The 20850-nt window shown below is 44.6% G+C and overlaps 1 protein-coding gene across 1 annotated transcript in view; it reads right to left on the reverse strand.

Annotated features, from left to right (window-relative positions):
- MYO7A (myosin VIIA) overlaps positions 1-20850 on the reverse strand; it is a 739224-nt gene that overhangs the window by 19973 nt on the left and 698401 nt on the right. The window contains exons 46-49 of the mRNA XM_085623258.1: positions 18941-19126; positions 7171-7287; positions 6820-6903; positions 5444-5563 (exon numbers count right to left, since the gene is read on the reverse strand). Coding sequence (XP_085479384.1) covers positions 5444-5563; positions 6820-6903; positions 7171-7287; positions 18941-19126 — 507 coding nt within the window. The remainder of the gene's footprint in view (positions 1-5443; positions 5564-6819; positions 6904-7170; positions 7288-18940; positions 19127-20850) is intronic.

Raw genomic sequence — 20850 nt, forward strand, 5'->3', positions numbered from 1 at the left:
TACGGTGCGATAGATATTTTGTCTTACTAGGATACGCTGGGGCCGTTGCAGAGGGGTCTGACCTGTGACTATGGGACTCTTGGGATCCTCATGCTACCTGTGTGCTGTGATAGGTAAATTAACAGGACTATACAGCTCCATTCAGACAGACTTTGAAGCCGAAATGCATACACATGTGGTAGTGGATGATATGCAAATACCATTGTTAGATGTTAAAGGCCGAGCATGCGGGGAGGGAGGGGGGGTGGGGTGATTGTTTTCTGTTACGATGTTTTTCATTATATTATATACTGAAGGCTTTCATAATTTGTCATTCGCTTCGCCAAACATCCTGGTACACACCAGGATACTGAGAATGACTTGTATCGACATGCTGTTTAAAAATTCATTTTTAAGGGTATTGGATCCTTGTATGTTGCCATTTGAAGACACTTCTGGATGTTTAACATTGTTAAAGAGTATTACCCTGTGCTGATGGTAAATAGGTCATGTTATATCACATGTCTATATGTCCTTATACATTGCTGTACGATGCTTGATTCATTGTTTCGTAAAACCAATAAAAACAAATTAAAAAAATAAAATAAAAAAAGAGTCTGTCTGACCAGGCTAGTACGGCCCTATTACTCCCCTCTCACTCCCCTCTCACAAGCCCAATGACGAAATTGTGGATTTCTTCTAAAAAAAAAAAGAAAATAGAAGATATTCTTAACACATTTTCTGAAACATCCACAGCCTGTTCTGATTAACTTTTCCATGCTTGTTTAGTGCATAGAATACTTCTACTACACTAGAGGTGTCAGCGTCTATCTCTTTGCTCGCTGCCACTTTGGTCAGGCTCCCTGCTAGATCCTTGCCCACCTTTTGTATTGGATAAGTTGGCTATGCCAACTATGGAACATCTCACCCAGCTTCTGAATGTCTCCTTGACGGAAGGCATTGTTCTTTTAGCATGTAAGAGGGCCTTAGTCAGACCTCTACTCAAAAACCCAACATGGTCAAACTATAGGCCCATTTCACTATTGCCTGCCCTAGCTAAGGAAAACATGTCAATCTGCAAATTACATCCTATATTGAGCTAAATGGGATACTGAATCCTTCACCATCAGGTTTCAGAGCTGGCTATAGCACTGAGTCTGCCCTACTTGGTGTGATGCAATATATACGAGGCCAATTAGACTCAGGCAGTTCAGCGCAGGCATTCTTCTTGGTCTCAGTGCTGCATTCGACACAGTGAATCATTCCACCATGCTTCACAGACTAGAAGGAATGAGTGTGCAGAGCACAGCCTTGTTGTGGCTGAGAATTTCCTGTATAACCGCACCTTTCAGGTACATTCACATCAATACAGGTCCAAGTCACACCTTCTAGCCTCGGTGGTGCCACAGGGTTCTACCCTTGGCCCACTCGTGTTCAAACTATATGTAAGGCCTCTTGCTGACATTGTAGAATCCCATGGGCTCACACTTTTTTCGTACGCCAATGACACTCAAATTGTGGTATCCTTATCTACCAGGGATAAGGATAACTGCAATGCAGAAGCCCTTAATACATGCCTTGCCCAAGCTTCAGCTTGGATGAACATAAATTTGCTGAAACTGAATGGAGACAAGACAGAGGTTTTGCTGGTGGGCAATCACCCCCAACTTTGGGATCCTCATCTTTGGCCATCTTCTATGGGTAGGAGCCCCTCACCAGTGCAGGTGGTGAAAAGTCTGGGAGTAGGGCTAGATGACAAGCCGCCCAGCGTCTCCAGATAAGTAAGGTGACTGCCACATGCTTTGGCATCCATAAATGGCTTAATACAATCTTAGCATGCCTTCCTTTCTGTTTAACGAACAGTAGTCCGGGCTCTGGTGATTTCCAGAATGGACTACCGTAACATCTTATATCTGGGTGTTGCAAAATCCTTGCTCAAACTGCTTCACATTGTTTAAAATGTGGCAGCTCGTTTACCTCTTCATCCACCCAGGTTCACCTCTTCAGCCAGTTTGCTACATCCTTTGCACTGGTTACCTATTGAGCATTGAGTCCAATTTAAGACCTTAGGCTACATGCACAAGTGCCTTGCCTACACTGGGCCAATGTATCTGAGACCATTGATGTCTAGATACGTTCCAAATCATGCCCTCTGTTCTATCCATCAGGCCCTGGCAATGGCTCCTAGGATTAAGACTTCCTGTCAGATTGGCAAGGCATTTGCTTATCTAGGCTCTAAGCTGTGGAATGATCTGCCACACTCACTGAGAGCCTGCAAATTACCCATAGCTTTTTGGATGCAGCTTATAACGTGGCTGTTTTAATCACTATAATTGTCAGGTAATGGTTTGATTGTACTTGGTTTAGTGAAGAGGCTAGCGCTGGGAACCTTATCTAGGTAGCCATGCGCTTTACAAATCAATAATAATAATAATAATAATAATAATGTTTGGTGTCTTTGGAATTGTGTAATGACAAATCCTCTCTCATGATGAAGTCAGATTTTAAATTAAACTTTTGAAAATGGCACTTTTAGAAAGTTGGCATTTTCCTGCCTTAGCCATTTAGTGCCTGAAGCTTTTCCCTGGGTTCCATGACGGGGTGTAGCTGACAGTTGGGCTTTGTGTATTCGTCCTAGACAACGACACACAATAGAGAGCTTAGGTGTGCGTGGATGGGCCATCACTGGCAGGATGAAAGGGCAGAGCTGGGCACAGCCTCACTTACACTTGAAAAGGCTGTGTCCTGTCTCCACACAAAGGACTGCATTCCCCCTGTAGTAAGTTTGGAGCCAGGACGGGGAAGGCAGGATGCCAGGGGACTTCAAAGGACATTTCTAGAAGCTTCTCCCAATTCAAAGGCAGAACTCGGTTTAAATATTGAACCTCAGACACCATCTCTTCAATACACTCCTGGACCTGTGGATACTCTGCCAGAAAGAAGGACTGCTGTGCTGCTCAAAGGACTTCCCCTCTATTGGACTGCTGCTCTGAAGGACTGCTGCCATTTTGTGCTGATCTGATGCCTTCTAACGTCTTGCCTAGGTCAGAAGGACTTGCATCTCTTAAACCCAGGACCCCAGAGTGACTCCAAGGGGTAGTTGACAGACCTCCTGACTTGAGCCTCGGGGACAGAAGGCTCCAACAACCTTGACCCCACCACCTGGACTCTATCTGTGAGTCAACCTACCAAGTAGTGCCACCCCAGACCTAGACCCTAGGAAGAGGGCCTAAGGTGCTCTGACAGCCTCTGTGGATCCAGCGGAACTGACGCATCCTGTCTGCTGCACGGTGCAATCCTGAGCAGAACCAACGCATTTCAGCTGCTGCTCGGTTCAACTAGTCACAAAGACCAGCATTGCTCAGTCTCATCTTGACTGCTGCTGTGCCATGCATCCTCAGCGCAGGCCCTCTTATCCCTCATCAACATCAGCAGCCTTGACAGCAATGCCGAACTCTGCATCACAGCTTCTCGGAACCGACGTATTGCCCTAACTGTGAGATGCATCCTCTATGTCAGACTTCGCATCACAAGGCCTTGTTGACGGGATCCTAGAAGACAATGCAGGACCTTGAATCGCAGTCTTGCCGCATGTTGGGCTTGACGCAACCCTTCAGCTGCACAACACATCTTTTACGTGGAACCATGCAATGCTCAGCAATCCAGGATTTAAGCTACTCTGTTCAGCCAGCATAAGTGAGTCCCAATAGCCGGCACACGCTCTATCTCAGTCGCTCTGAAGTTGTGACTTTTTCCCGGTCAGGGCGACCAGCTATCCACAGTGGGGGCCGTCTTTTTGGAGCTATTTTCACTGAAACATTTAACATTGCATATAACCAGTTCTACTGACTGGATTTTTGTTATTTTGGTCTTGTTTTCTTTATTAAAAATGTCTCTATTGTTCGAATCTGGAATGGAATCCTTTTTGTGTGGTGTTTTCACTTTATTATTTGAAGTGTTGCACAAATAATTTACCCATTGCCTCTTTGTTAAGCCGGACTGCTCTGTGCCAAGCTACCAGAGGGTTGAGCACAGGTTAATTTAGGGTTGGCTTGTGCCTCCCCCTGACAAGGATTGTGTTGCTACTTGACCGGGTTCACACCCCCAATCAACCAACAAGCCAATTTCTCACAGTGGACAATGATTATCGGATGCCTCAGTTTGTAGCAGGGAGCGCTCAATAACCCCTATTGGTAACATCCAGCCACAAAATTGAAATAGGAAGGTGAAAGTTTCTGAGTTCCTGTGCTGTATTGCACTTAGAAGAGAGAGCAGGTGACATATCTACAATGACCTGCTGCTTGAATCCCTGGTGCTGGTGCTCCTTGAGCCTGCCCAGCACCAAGCACATACCTCTGCACCACACTTCAAAGGTGTGTACGTGCTGTCCAGTATACGTTTTCTTTTACTGGAAGAGTACCTTTCAAGTACAAAATACTATGCTTAGACTAACCTAAAAACTTTTCAAACTGCTTGAGTTCTGCACTGAACCACACCACAGGAGGAGTTAACTTTTGGAACAAAGCCCTCTGTACCATTGTTAGCAGTTACGGCTTTGCATCAAAAACGATTGGGGATAGCATGAGAACTCCCATGTACCACCCAAGGGACGCTCCCTTGTAATGCACTGAGTTACTTATAGGCAACATTATAGCACAAATACGTTTTCCTCTGGAGAGCAAACAACAAATCAATATTTAATTCTCGTTTGCATCAATTCTGGTGACATTACACTGATGCATAGTATTCATAACTCTGCCCCTTCACATATTTGCTTCTGAGCTTTCATTTGTGCCTATTAATGGTTAGACACATTCATCAGTACCAGTTTTGTAGGATTTTGGTGTGAGTTTGGTAAATTCATATTGTATGTTTAATGTGTAGCCAGTTATCACTCCAGTACTAGCTCTGGTGCGGTTGTTTCCAAGGCAGTGCAAGCATTGCTGGTGGCTTAATGCACACAGAGATCAACTCAAAGCCTGTATGGCAATTGCTCTAGGTCCATATCCACCCACACCAGGTGGGCAAAAAGAATCAAACACACTGTAAACACACGCAGACAGCTTGCCTTCTGTATGTGTAAGCTAGGCAACCTACAGTTACTAGTGTTGTTGTAAATTGGGTTGTTTTACGAGTGACAGTCCATTGAAACACTCCTCTCTTCACACTTCTGTTATACAAGTGAGCCTCAAATGGAGCAATACATAATCAGACAATAAAACCCAATATATCAGCATTCAAAAAGGGAATTTCTATGGTGGAACAAAATTCTAATTCTGTCGCACAGGTATGGTAGGTGACTGTAAATCTCTTTAAAATATATGAATTCTGTTTGATTGAGGCACCCGCTGATCACTTACTCCACTTACTGGGGTGATAGTTTTACATTCAAGTAATATTCAGAGACATCGAAAGGGTTACTTTCCTGCACCAATCTCTGAACCTAGATGTTCCTAGCCCTTACCAGTGAGGTTTCACACAACAGTTTGCTTCCTCGCACCAGGTTACCAATTGTGATGTGGAAATAGGTGTTCCCGCTGCTCCAGTTGGAAATCTTTGTGAAGGGGTGGGTTGTGAGAATATCCTGCAAGCATAGTCAGAAGAACAATGAGTTAAATAATTAGAGACAAGAACATTTCATTAATTGTATCTGCGCCTGACCAGGGAGTTTGGCACAACACAAAGAGGGCAACACCCCTTTTCAGAACTCTTTGCTTCCATGAATACCCAGAGGCGCCATGACACCCTTGGGTGATAGTGTGCTTTACAAATACACATAACATAACATTCTCTTTTAGGGTGTGACAAGAAAGACAGGTAGCTTCAGAGTCCAGAAAATGCCTGGTTTGAAACAAAACATTTGCTCATTCAGTAACAAAGCGAACCTGATGAGAGTGTTCTATTAAATATCACAAACAAACAAAGCATTTACCTTCAACATAACCATTAAGGTTATTGAAATAAGCAATCAGTGTCTGTCATTATAAAGCAAGTAGTAGGAAAGAAAATGCTCTGACCTAGGTTTGGGTCTTAATGCTATCAAGTCACAGCGTGCAGATGGGTAGCATTGTACTTGTGAGTTAGAGTGGCACACGCTGCAACACTTCAGTACACTTTTAAGATATTTTTTTAACATGGCGGCGTTTATTGCAGGGTGGAGATCTTACTAAAGGGTGGAGTGTACATGTTAAACAAGAGGATAAATTTGATGACACTCCATAAGTGTGCACGCATATTTACGTACTACTTCACTTGCATCTCACTAGTTATACTACCGTGGAAAATAAGGCAATAGCTGCTCTGTGGATAAGAGCGGATCTACAGTATATCACAACTCTCGCACTTCTCAGATTCACCTTTTCAAGAAATGTATTGGGGACATGTTGCAATACAAATCCAGAAATAGAAGACTTCAATAAGAATTTCGTTTTGAAATTGGACCATGCAGTTTAGCTGTTGATCTCCATAATTTGAATCAACAATGGATAAATGTGTTAAAAGAAAATATATATTAAAATGTCATTAATGATTTTGAATTGATGGACAAGAAGAAAATTGTTAATAACATAATAGTTTAAAACAAAACTCGTTTGGTACCTATTTGTGTTAAAGCTTGGACAAACTATATAATTGTGCACTGTGGGACTTCTACCCAGTGTTGAGAAAGCGAATTTATTGACTATTAAAGAAGTAAACATATGAGTAGGAAAGGAAATATTCACGATTTTGTGGAATAAAAAGATGGCAACAGAGAATAGTAGCAGCACATGGTGGTGGGCTGGAGAGAAAAAGAGAGCGGCAACAGTATTCTATATTATGCCTCTTTAAATCTGGTCTTACCTTGGTTTTTGGATCAATTAGGCTGACCCCGTGCTTGTTGATAGCAATTAACAGGATCTCTGGAAAATTTGGCTCAGTTGTTTGCTGTGAGAAAGTAAAGAAGCTTGTTATGACGTACTTGAAGAGCTAAAGCACAGTACTTAGAAATCCAGCCAATGTTCAGCACACAAATCAATTATATTTTCCTGAAAAAACACATTTAACTTCTCTGCCCCAGAATGCCATAATCCCAGGTACACACTGCAAGATATTCTCCAATCCAAGTTAGATCCAATATGGGAGAGAGTTCATGCAGGTTTTGCATTTCAGATTTTTACAAAGAACAAATCCTGCTCTGTGCCTTTGTCCTACCTTAACTTCAAAAAATGCAGATCCAAATGTAGGCCACTTGAAGATAATCTTGAGGAAGGAAAGTTTGGCTTCCTCCCTGGTTTTCCCAGCATGCTTATTGAAATACGCCACGATGGACTGGAAAGGAAAGCGCTTTTTGTTATCACATGAAGCACATTTTATTTACAAAACAAGGGCAAATATCATATTCTACACAAACTAATTATCACAGATCTTTTAGCTTGTGACCAGACAGAGTCACTAAATCTTGATAATGTCTTCCTGTGCATGAGGCTCAGCCATCTAAAAACAAACCATATCAATACAACATATATGTGCCCCATATCTATCAATTGTGACTGAGAATCACACTATTTTACTCTCACTCAACATCGTTTTCACTCCCAACACTTGCCAGTAGGTAATAATTCCATAACCACCTATAGACCTTGTTATTCCACAGAACTAAAAAGCACTTTAATGGTACATAAGTACTTGTATTCAGTTACCCTAATATTAATTCACCTGACTTGATACCCCCTTTATGGTCACCCAGTGGCTGGATCTTCAGCATTTCTTTGCACACAACTCAAAGGATGCATCTATGCTTGGAAGGTGATGTGGACTAGTGGTGAAGTTGCCAATCTTAGAACCTGGAGGCCTGGGATCCAATCCTGCCTTCAGTCATCAAAACAGTGAGATCCTGCAGAAATCACTGTATCGCCATTTACTACAAATTGTGACATATTTCTAAAATACAACTGCAAAGGCCTCCATCTAGCAGAGTTCTGGTTAATATTGTCCCAATTAAAAATTCCTGTTTGCTCTCCTGTAATGTGGCTTCAACCAGACAGTATTCAGCAATGATTCTATGTAATATATGTTATATTTAAGATGCTTTATTTGCAACACAACTGTACTCTGTAAAACACTCCACTTCTTGGAAATAGGTGTATGCTATATCAAATATCTCAATGAAATGCCTCTACTCTAATGTGAATGTCATCCCTGCTATCCTCGTATATTCATTTTGGTTACAAGCAATCTGCAGTTGCTGCCCTAATAAATTCATCTGTCTCTTCGTCTTAGCCCTACGTGCAGTACTTTGTCCACTCTCTATCCTAAGCCTGCATCACTGTTTTGTAAACATAGAGTAACCAACTTAATGGTGGAGCATTTACTAATTCACTCTAGAGTGACTACCAACCCCAAGTTTCCAAAACGGTTGTCAAAGGAAATATAATTTTTCGTTATTTCGTTATGTAATGCGAAGCTCTATTAAACCACTCTGTAGTAGAAGTCATCTCTTCCCCAGAGCCAGTAGGAGAAAACGCTGCAAGAACCTCACAGATTACATGTAGGGCTTTCAGCAGTCAATGGAGATAACAGGTGGAAAGTTAAGTACGCATAAATAGTAATTTAACAAAGGGTAGGAGAGATAATTGTACTACAGAGTGTTGGGATAGTTAGCTGGAAGTATCTAAGCAGTGGAGAGAGTCAAAGGGAGGAAGAGTATAACCAAATCCAAAGTTTAGAGTCTTTCTTAGGTAGTCTTTTTTCCGCAGCAAGATGGCCGCCCAGTAGGAGCTTCCAGAGGAGCTCCTGGTTTGGGGACTACCAATTGGGTAGTTATCCCCGTAAAAACCATGCCACCAGCCCCCCACCCGCCTACCCTCGAACTGGACTGGGCACTCTGCCGATGTATACCACTGAAGCGGATATCAACAGTTAACTTACCTCGATTAACTGCTGTTGCTGCTCTGGTCTGTGCCTGCGCTGCCCGGACCCTGGCAGTTCTGGGCTGGTCAGTGGCTGCTCCGTGGCTGGTCTGCTGCTGGAGGCTAGGCCCTGGATTGTCAGTGCCGGCTTTCCCAGTTCCCGAGCCGGCCTCCTGGAGATCGAAGTCCCCCGGTGCTGGTGAGTTTGCATGGTGTGCAGAGGCCCGTTGGCCTCCCGGTGGCCTGGGCTGTTCTGTGACGTTTCCCAGCCTACTGCCGTCGTCCTTCGTCCTGAAGGACCCGCTGCCGTCGTCTCTCGCCCCAGAGGACCTGGCCGGGACTGTGCGCCCAGCACCTGATAATGGGATCATCTCTCCTCTGGCCCTTCTCCTGCAGGGGAGTGACGATCAACGACGCCATTGATCCCGGACACCGTTTTGGCTGCCCTTCTGTCGGTCCCTTGGCTCCGTTGCCAGGTGGTGGTTGCCTACGCGGTCTGTTCCCGATTGTTGTAGTCTTCTCATCGCTGCTGGGAGTCTGACCGGAACCTGCTCCTCTGATTGGATTGGTGTCTCCGTTTCGCAGCCCTGCTTTGCTGCTTTTGCATCCAGCCCAGAGCTCAGCTGCCCCGCGGGGGCTGCCGGCGTGAACTGCTCCCGCGATCCATGTGACTGCAATGCCCACACGCAGCCACAAATCCTGGTGCCTTTGGGTCGTCTTGGCCAGGGCTTGCTGTTTTGATCCAGGATTGTGGGCACTTGGTCTGCGGCGCCATTTTACTGCCTGCCTTTCTTCCCTTCTGCCCGGCTCGGAGCTGGGATACCTGGCTCCCACGACCCATAGGACTGCAACGCCCACTCGACGCCACAAGTCCCTATCGAACTTGACTATGGGCTCAACTGTTTACCTTCAGCCAAGGAGTGGATTTGGTCAGGTTAAATATTAGAGAATTGTCACGGCGGCCATTCCGTTTCAGCAGCACTGACTTTTGCTTTAATTGTGTATCTTTTAAAGCTCGATCTTGAGGTTGGCTGGCTTTCGAATTTCTTCTTTTTATAAAAAAAAGGCGTTACCAATGCACACTCCACTGCTGAAGCAAAAATGCAATATACATTCACACTTAGTTCCGCTTTCTCTGTTTTCTACAGAATTTATTATATCAGAGAGGGCTCAGAAGATGACATGCAGCAATAAAAGGGTGGCAGGCTACCATAACAGAGAAAGTAGTTCACGCAAAATCTTCAGAAAGTATCTTGATCTTCCCCTGACTTTCCTCCAAAGATCCATTGTGAGTTGCATTGAAATCATGCCCCCTAAGGCACCCCTCTCTCTCGACCCCGTCCAGCCTCTGGATGTTTTTCTGCTCCCGTCCTCCGGGACTCCCTGCTAGACTGCAGTCTTCCTGCGTAGTCCCCGAAGCTTTTTCCTCACGGCCAGAGCCTGATATTTCTGCGGACCTCCTTGGTGGAAGCCTCCCCACTTCTCTCCAGCATAGCAGGACCCTGCTTGACCTCCTTGGGTGACACCACCTACACTTTGGTCTATCCTGCTAATCACGCCAAAACTGCTGCTAAATCCTTTAAACATTCCATCCTGAAAAGACATCCCGAGACCCTGGTCTCCGACCTGCGATTCGGCGCAGACAAGGGCACAATCATTATTGACCTCATCTTCTACTCCAGGAAAACATCCCTATGGCGTAAAGCCTTCTCGGACCTCCTTAAGGTACACAAAGCCAGGAACATTCCATACGGCTGTAGACTCACAGAACCGCACCCTCCTCAAACCTTCGTGCCGACCTCACCATCACCCTATATAAAAATGGCATCATCCTGATCCAAGCTCCACCTAAATTTGCGGACCTCTTCACCCTCCTTAAAAATTATGTACACATTCCACCTCCGTCCACACTCCTCCCGCACCATCCCTCGCCCAATCCGCCAAGGGTACCAAGCCCGTCACAAACCATCCTTCCTAGGACTCATGACTCTGGTCAACCTAGCCCCACCACCAGGCCACTAACACATAACAACTGACGTGTGCCTATACCTCTGACCTCCCCCCTGCAAGCTCTTCCCTCTATCATGGTGTCTGAAACTCCTCCTAGGTCTATCGACTCTAGCCCGCAATTTCTTCCCTCTCTCACGGTTTCGGAAACTCCATCTAGGACTCTCAACTCTAGCCGACCCAGCCCCTCTACCATGCTACTAGCTCCTGCCAATAGAGGCTTTCCCATACCTTTAAACTCCTGCCCGCAAAATCTCCCCTCTCATAGGGACACTGAAACTCCGGCAAGGGCTCATGACACTGGCCGACTCAGCCTCACTGCTAGGCTACCAGCACATCCCATCACAATCGCTCCCACTCCTCCGGCCCCCTGCCAGCAAGAGCATCCCTCCTTTTGGGATTTAGATACTCTCCACCGCAGAGCTACGGAACTAACCCTTAGCATCCACAACTCCATTCTGGATCTAAAGAACCTCCTGCGCCGCACAGAACTCTCCTTCTCGAACTTCAAGCTCTCGCAGAACTCTACTCCCCCCCTTCCGCCGAGCCTCCCGCTCACCCTTTACCGCTAGCCCTGAGACCCCTGCGCCCTCGCAAGCAGCCTTGTCACCTCTCTGATGAGGAAACTCTGACCCTCCTCATTAGTACATACAAACCGCCACCACAACACCTAGCCCTCTAGACCGCACGGAGGAAGAAGTAGCAGACCTCCTCATTAGCTACGATTCGGCCCTGATTTACCCATACCCCCCAGATATGAGTGACGAACACCCTATCCACACGGTTGCATCCAACCCCAACAGATCAGCTACCCTCCGCGACAGAGGAGTGATCAATAGCAACCTAGCGATAGTACCAATCTCTGCCCCTACTCTAGACACTCACTACGACCCCCCACTATCAGGCCTCCTAATTAACTGCCGCTCAGCAGTAAAGCATGCCTCAGACGTCACCGATCTCATCCTGAGCCAAATATCAGACTTAGCGGTCTTGACACAATTACAACATCGTAAGGCTGGACAGGCAATCCCATAAAAAAGGGGGAGGCATTGCCTGCATCTACCGCTCCAACCTCCTTGTTACTGAACTTCTGACTGATCCAACAGACTCCTGCGAATACCTTGCACTTTCCATATCCAACATCCCCCCCAACTGTGCAGATTGCACATCTTTTACCACCCCCCAGACACTAATGACACCTTCACCGAACTCCTCATGGAAATCATCACAGCCAAGGCCTCCCCTAACTCTAATGACATTTTCCTAGGCGACTTCAACTTGCACTGGAACAACCCCAAGAACCCTCAGGTCAATGCCATCAGAGACTTCTTGGCCGACCAAGCCCTTATCCAAGCCTGCTCACTCCCAACTCACTCGAAAGGCGCCACTCTGGACTGAATGATCGCCATGGATTCAGCGGTCACACTTCTCTCTATAGACCCATGCGATTGGTCCAACCACCACTCTATCAGTTTCCTTCTACCTGGCACCCACAAGATTTGGACACCACAACCTATGATTCCCAAACGCTGGGTTAGAGACACCACGAACCTTGTCCACAGGAAACTGGCTGCCCACTGTGAGTCAAACCTACCACCCCCCCCCCATCTTTCTACAGTCAACAACCTCACTGATCATTATTCTACAGCGATATCCAACATTCTCGATTACCTTGCTCCGCTAAAACTAAAAAGAACCCAGATCAAAGACAGGAATCCCTGGTTCAATGGTTCCCTCAACATGGAGAGGAGATCCCTCCGGCCGTCAGAACGTAACTGGAAACAACACCCGTCAGCAGCCCATCTAAAACTGCTTCGTCAGTCCAGAAACGCCTACAATAGGAAAATCCTCAACACAAAAAAAGAATTCTTCAGAACAGAACTGGAGAACGCCACGAACAGACCTCGCAAGCTATTCGACCTGGTCAAACATCAATCTAACAAGCTGGCTAAAACCTCCAAAGAAACCCCGAAATCTCTAATTTCTTGCGAGGAATTTTACTCCTTCTTCCGTGACAAAATCACTGCACTAGGAAACTAACTTAATTCCGCAACGCACTCCCTAACTATGCCGGCTTTACCTCTTCTCTCTGCACTGCCCTCCCACATTTCACCCAAAAACCTAGCGCACTGGTCCTACTTTAAAGTCTATGACGAACACTCTGTCTAAAAAATTCAATCTTCCTTAAACCCGAACAATCACTACAATGATCCTCACCCTTCTAACTGCCTAGCCGCCGTCTCTCAGACAATCATCTCTTCTTGGACTGCAATAAGTAATGCATCCCTACTACAGGGATCGATACCTGACTCTCTCAAAGCCGGACAAGTCGCCCCCATCTTAAAGAAACCCGCGCTGGATCCTGCTTTCCCTGACAACTTATAGAGCGACATCGAACATCCCACTCCTAGTGAAAGTTCTGGAGAAATGTGTGCAACAGCAGTTGAGCCAACACATTATCAACTTCCGACTACTTGATGACTTCAAACCCGGGTTCAGACCTGGACACAGCACGGAAACCACCCTCCTTCACATTGTGGATGATGCCCTCCAAGCCCTTGACCAAGGCAAAACCTGTCACCTAATCCTCCTAGACCTATCCTCGGCATTCGATACGATCAACCAGGAAACGCTCCTGGACCTCCTCAAACTCCGGATGGGACTGAATGGTTTAGGTCCTCCCTCCAAAATCGCTCACAGAGAATCCTTATCAACGGCAACTTATCCGCTCCCTCTCCGATCACAGTTGGAGTCCCCCAAGGATCAACCTTGTCCCCTACCCTCTTCAATCTTTACCTGGAACCGCTCACAGAGGTGCTATGCACCGCCAACATCGCCTATCACATGTATGCCGACGACACACAGGTCTACATTAAAATCTCTTCCCCTGAGGACATTCACTCCCTGAATGAGGGCTTGAAGCTGACGGTGCATTGGCTCACCTCTAACCAGCTCAAACTTAACGTAAAAAAAATTGAATTTCTCCATATCTCCCCACCCAAAACCAATTCAGACACTCAAGAATAGATCAAGGCTATCACAGAGTTAAACTGCCCTCCGATCATTGTGGACTCTGCTAAATCCCTGGGAATAACCCTAGACTGCAATTTGAATATGTGTGACCATATCAACTCCATGGCCAAAACTGCCAGATTTCACCTGAGCTACCTAAGACACCTGAAACCTTTCCTTGACACCACCGACCTAAAAATGGCAACCCAGGCACTAGCCATCTCCAGACTAGAATATGGGTGCTCTACCCTTGCAGGTCTACCCAAGAACTCTTTTTGTCCTCATTGGAAGCCTGCCTCAATGCCGCCGCCAGACTCCTAACTGGTTCAAAGAAATTCAACCATATATCTCCCTACCTCAAAGCTCTAAACTGGCTTCCTCTCGAGGCCAGAATTCAACTTAAACTGGCTTGCATCACTCACAAGGCGCTATACTCCAAGACCCCAGCTTTTCTCGTCCAGAAACTCGTGATATCCGGAGGATCCAGAAACTCACGATCAGCCAAAGACCTTTTGTTTCATCCAGCACGCCTGCAGGAAAAAAAAACTTACAATTGGGCCTTCTCTGGGGCCGCCCCAAGAATATGAAACTCACTCGCGCTCACCATCAGAAGACTTCCATCTTTGGCACATTTTAAAAAGGAGACCAAATCTTTCCTTAAGGGCAAATTCCTCACTTAACGCTTGCATTTCAATCACCTCAGCGATTTTGTTTCTCCTTCTATTCGGATTACCCTTGGCTCTTCCGGATGATACCTACCCGGCACTTCTGGGCATCGCACCCGGGAATTGAGACAGCCGCTCTCTTATATAATGTATCTACTTGTTTTTATCCCTCATGTATCCGGGATATGTTACTGCCTATTATTTCTTTCCTTGCATAATGGATCTACTTGTTCCCATCCCAATTGTATACACCCGTCCTAAGACTGTCTGTACCACCTGTCAATCCTCTAAAGCCCTCACGGGTCTGGTTCGCGCTCTTTAAAACTCTAAAATAAATAAATAAAATAGTAATCAGCCTGACAAGCCCTGGCCTGAGAAACTTTGATGCTCTTCTGCTCTTAAACCTGAGTGAAAGCCACACCTCAGTCTGGTCTGGTATGCTGGATGCCCAATGAGCTGCCTCGATATCTGCGCTTCTGAACATTCAGTCATTGTGTGACACTTGATTTCATTGCCTTTACAAATCTGTCTGATAGCTTGTTTTCGAATCCTCTGTAAACTATTTTAGATCAGCCTATATGTTCCATCAATAGAGTTGTATTTATCTTCCTTGATTATTTGCAGGAGTGGAAAGATTTCCCATAACACAGGTGTAAATTGACAGCATTGCTTTGATGTATGAACAATATCTCTACGTTTAATATGATTTATAGAATTCTTGCTTTTTGTGACATGACTGTGGAATCACCCGTCTTGTCAGTAGAAAACCCAAAGTTGAATTCCGCAAGGTCTGTTGCATACAGCAGCAGGGTCTTTGCTCTGTTTAGGCAGATCAAAGTTTCTTTTAATCCAGTGGTGTTTGCCTGGTTCTCCAATTTGTTACTTAGTGGAGTATGGACAAGGGTGTCATCAACAACAACAATTAGAAACAAACTGGTGATATTCAAGTATGCCTAACAGTGGCAGCCTATAAATAGTGACCACTGAGAGTGGAGTGTGGGTGGCATGTGGCACATCACATGTACAATTTATATTGATGATTCCGGCAGTGTAATGCATGCCTGCATGTTTGCTTTGGAGGAAGAAACAAATCCAGCCTAAGGCAGCATCAGCTCCCATCATCAGTCCATTGAGTCTTCGAGATAGGAACTCTTGATCCACAGTGTTATAGGCCAGTCAGATATTAAGGACTATCTGGATGGCGTTTTGCATTCACTGAATGCATGATATTCACATACATAGTCTTTGTTCACTTCTGGGGCCTGAAACATGGTTTTAGGTCTTGTAGGAGATGATTGTGCTCCACATACTTTTGTAATTGATTGCTCACCTCTTTTACTCAGATGTGGCTTTGATAAGGCAGTTAAAAGTTAGCTGATCACCTGTGGTTTCCTTAGAAATGAGTGGTTGTGGCATATTTATGCGACTGGGAGCAAATCCTTTGGAGAGAGGTGCAGTGATCAGGCTTCGGAAGGTGTCTATGAGTATAGAGAATAATTGTGTCATGCATGTTGCAAGGCTAAGTTATACCTATGTTAAAAAGTATTTGCTTTTGGGTAATGATAATAACATGGACTATTCTCACTAGCTTGAAGGACAACACAAAAGGCAAAAGCTCCATCAGGAAGGTCAAGCCCACTCAAATGTACCATCCTTCTGGATGAGAGACTCGATGATGAAGGACATCACAGACAATCTGTGGGTGAAAGTCCCTAAAAAAACACTGTTGGAGTGTTTTTGCAGGGTAGCTATAACCATGTCTTGTTTTTTATCCTACTACTCAAAATATTAGTGAGCCTTATCCAATATACTGCAGAAATATCAAATTCAACAGGTCTGCATACTCGCCTTCAAAATCTCTCAAGGGGCTAAAAGTCAGTAAAGGGTCACTAAGCTCCACATCGTCTGTACCATAACTGTTATCTTGAATACAATCACCTAAAAATATTTTGTTTTATCCATGTTGATGGCAACTTCCTATTTAACATGTTGTCCACTACTTATCCTTTGCCAGTTTTCTGATTCTCTTGATTAAGCCTGGGCGAAGCACTACGCTACGCTCGCGTAGTTTGCGAAGTTCGCGCTACTTCGCACTACGCGAACTGCACGTAGCACAGTGCGAACACGCGTAGCGTAGTGTTGCGTAGTGCTGCGGTCATTTTTTGCTTGCTCGCGGTCCTCAACGTCATGTTGGCGACCGCGAGCAAGCAAAATGACATCCCGGCGAGACTTTTTCCTTGTTCGCGATCAGCAAGTTCAAGTTGGCGATCGCGAGCATGGAAAAAAAACCTCCCAGCGAGATTCCCAACGCAAGGAGGTCAGGTTTCTCATTGCGAGTGGTCGCGTATGCTCGCGACCGCTCGCGATGAGAAACTACCAGTTCGCGTTGAGAAAGCTGAAGCTCGAGTAAAAATCTACTCGAGCAGCAGAAAACTACAGCTCGCACTGTGCAAGATGCCATTTTCAATGATTGCACAGTGCCGGTTGCTTGTCCGCACTGTGCAATCATTGAAAACGACATCTGGCACAGTGCGAACAAGGTACTACGCAGTTCGCGAAGTGCTACGCGTAGCTCGCGTAGTGCGAACTTCACTTTGCGTAGCTTCGCGAAGTGCTACTTCGCGAACTACGCCCAGGCCTACTCTTGATATAAGAAAATGGGTTATTAGTAGGTGGGGATATTCACCCTCAGCCAGTAATAATTCCACAGTCTCTAGCAGATCCAGTGAGGTCTCAGTAAATTAATCCTTGCTCAACCTTTGGTAGCGTAGCAAACAACACAATACAAATCCAACACCAATATGTAACAATAGATAATAATTTTATCTTTAAAATGACAAAGATCCAATGTAGGGAAGCAGAGATATGAATTTTTAAAGATTAATTAAAAATTGTGCATTCTTGCACCAAAAAGCTTAAAGCACCATTCACAGCTATCTGGTAGCGGTGGACCGGGCAAAAGTCAAAGTTTTCGGCCAACCACGATGGAGTGCGGGTCAGCAAACCAACATATGCTGTCCTGCAGGACAGAATGGCCAACAATGTCTAATGTCAATGGCACAGCAAATGGGATGAATGACAGGTCATTCAGTATACACTCCAAGAAAGATTTGGTCCCCTAGTTGGCCGAATATATAACAATGTTATCAAGCTACTTCTCTGTAGTGAAGGTGCTTTGCTGCATAAAACACAATTGATCCATATCTTAAATTATCTGACTGTGCACAAATGATATATTTTCTTTAATAATGGTGTGATTTCAAGCTCCTTGAGTTTGAGGCAGCTAAACCTTTTACTAAAATTGGTAATAACTGATAACAGCCATAAACGGAGCACAGACTCATGACCCCAGAGTGACTTAGGCGAATTCATCCTGGGAGCTTCACCATTTTTCCATCCCTGCTAGGTCTTGCCAGCTGGCCTGTCCTGAACTGTTCCTGCCCCACTCCTCCCTCTGTCTTTTTTTTAGGAATTCTGATGCAGATAGAGGTGTCCCGGGTTCACTTCTCTGACACTGGCCAGATAATCTCACCCAGGGTTACTACTAGCGCTTAATTTGAGTTGGTGGTTGGAGGTAAAGACCATTGGCAGTTATTCTTTTGGGGTCTGCACCTATTTTTCTACTCAGATTTTGACCCAGAGCAAGAGAGAGAAAAATGCATAAGGGGTAAAAGAGGCGAGAAGAGAAAGACAGAAAAAACGTGACAGAAGGGAGATAGCAGGGATGAAAAAGATCCTGCAAGAGTGAGATAAAGGGGCAGGGAGTGTTTGGTGGTGGTGTAAAGAAGCATAAATGGAGCCAAGAGTACGCAGCCTTGGTCTTAAGCACACAGACATACAGTAGCGCCAGCTGCTGGCTTCTGAGCGAATCTTTGGTCCCGACGCTTACTCTTTAACAAATTAAGCACTGGTTCCTCCCCTTTAATGCTTAACCCACTCCAGGCCACTCTCTCCTATCTGCTACCACTGCTGCTATGCCAGATGCATTTGTCATGTAGCACTGGCAGGAAATACTCCGGTTTGGAGTTCACAGGAACTTGGCAACATACAGATTAGGAAGTTTGGAAATTTACCAAGCATAAATATAGTGTTAAGTGTAACCAACAGCTCACATGAACCCAAAGTTCAATCTGGTGAATTTCAAGTAGGTTACAAGAGGCTTTGTGTCATATTAGCAAGAGTAGCTCATGGCAATACACTGACACATTTCTAAATTGCAATGTAATCACTGACTCAGCCATCTCATATAACCTTTATGTCATAGAAAATAATAAAAGGGAAGGAATACAACAACATGATAAAGAAACTGTGTAGATTTACAATGAAGGGAGAGAGTTTCCCACACACCAATCGCAAATATTTCCTTTGACTTAAAACAGTAACACTTACTCTCTTCCAGTCATCTGGGGTAAGCTGCCGAAGAAGATCCTGAGGCACTAACTCCTTCAACATCTTTGGGATGTTTGGGAAATAGGACTTGTCATCTTCAAACTTGACCCTGTAGATCAGAGCTCCTAGCTGGAGCACGTCTTCCCGAGAGCATTTGTGGTAACCTCGTAGGTATTTCGGTAATTCCTAGACAGATGAATACAGAATTAAGAAGCACCCACAAATGTGCTGCAGAGAGTTTAAAGTAATGTGAGCACAACCCAAAAACCAGTTTGAATAAACTAAAGTTGTTAAAAGCTGGCCGAGCCTCTGGTTTTACTGTAGGTTTATTTATCACATAATGCTGTGATTTCTGCTGAATGCTATCAGTACCAACATTATGGCAAGCTAGAAAAATACAGATAGTTATGTTAATATGTCAGATGTTTGATTGATGTTTATTTGTAGGAAATTAAGAAATCTGAAAAGAAAACATTTTATACTAACGGCTTAACAACATATTTCAACTTGGACACGGCAGCTATCCACATATGTTCTTCACACGTTCTTACCTGTGTTTAATGGTGCTGTGCTCCAGAACAAAATTTTGAGCCTCAGCTCAAAAATATGTTTTGATTTAGAACTACAGCTCAGGCACTGGTAGCTGCACTAGCACAACCCATAGCATATTGGAGCTGTGCTAATAGTATCTCTCATCACGCCCCAATTAAACGTGGTCTCCAAAACTGCATCTCGCCAGCTACATCTGCTAAAACATGTCAGTCACTTTTCTACTGAGAAAACCATCTTAATCTTCATTGAATTACTGCAACAGCATATACACCAGTCTCTCCAGTATATCTCTCTCAAACCACCAAAGAGTTCAAAACTATGCAGCTCCCTTATTGCTTGGATTGAAATAGGATAGTCCCATCACACGAACCCTGAAATTACTTCATTTACCTTCAGTAAAAAAACAAATAACCTTTAAAACACATAACATTGTACACAAGGTACTCCATAGCTTCTTACCAAACTAACCTGGTTGTTCAACTGACCAGGAACCTCAAGTCCCCCGGTCGCTGCTTATTTTTAACCTAACAGTTTATGTTTAAATTTGTTTATTGTTGCTGGAAAAACACAGTTTAGATACAAGAAGTATGGTGGCCAATCTCTTAAAGTCAATGGCTCCTCAGTCTGTAATTGCCTACCTCTACAACTGAGACTGGAAAACAAACATCTCAAACTTGGAAGAACATTAAAGACCTACCACTTCATTAGTTCATGGATAAGTATACCTTAATCACAGCAGCCTTCTACAGTTGGATCCTTAAGTCCTGCAGGGTCAGGCACCCAGGGCTTAGTTTGAGTCGGCGGTTTCCAGTGCTTGGCACTGGCCCTTAATTGTCAGCACCGGCTCTAGTGACAGTCCACCACATAGTGGTGCTGTCTGAGATGTGCACAACAACCGTGTTTATTAGGTCAAATGGCATTAAAAATTAATATTATTTTTTAACCATTTCTTTTTAATTAGCATTTGATAGAAAGGACATTTATGCATGTACATATAAAGCATGTCTTCAATGTCACTGCCCGACGTGGGCAGCAATCGCCTGATACACATTTGTACACTTTGATGTTTGTACATGTGTGGTACATGGTTAACATATATGGTCGATATCACACATATATACACAACACAACATGTATGCTCATAGAAATAGTCACAACCATAAACAACCATTAAAAATGATTAATACCAGCCTATCACGCCATTATTATTGCTTTGTGGAGCTGGAAATAGTGTGAAGGAGTAGCCTGAAATAGTGTGAATTGTCACACTTGTAGGAGTGCGATGGTTAGGTGTTATGTTGGTTCTGTCATTGGCTACAAATTAAGCACTGCAGGCACCCAAGATAAACTTTAGCTTC

This window comes from Triturus cristatus, chromosome 8 (assembly GCF_964204655.1).
Source record: "Triturus cristatus chromosome 8, aTriCri1.1, whole genome shotgun sequence".
NCBI lineage: Eukaryota > Metazoa > Chordata > Amphibia > Caudata > Salamandridae > Triturus > Triturus cristatus.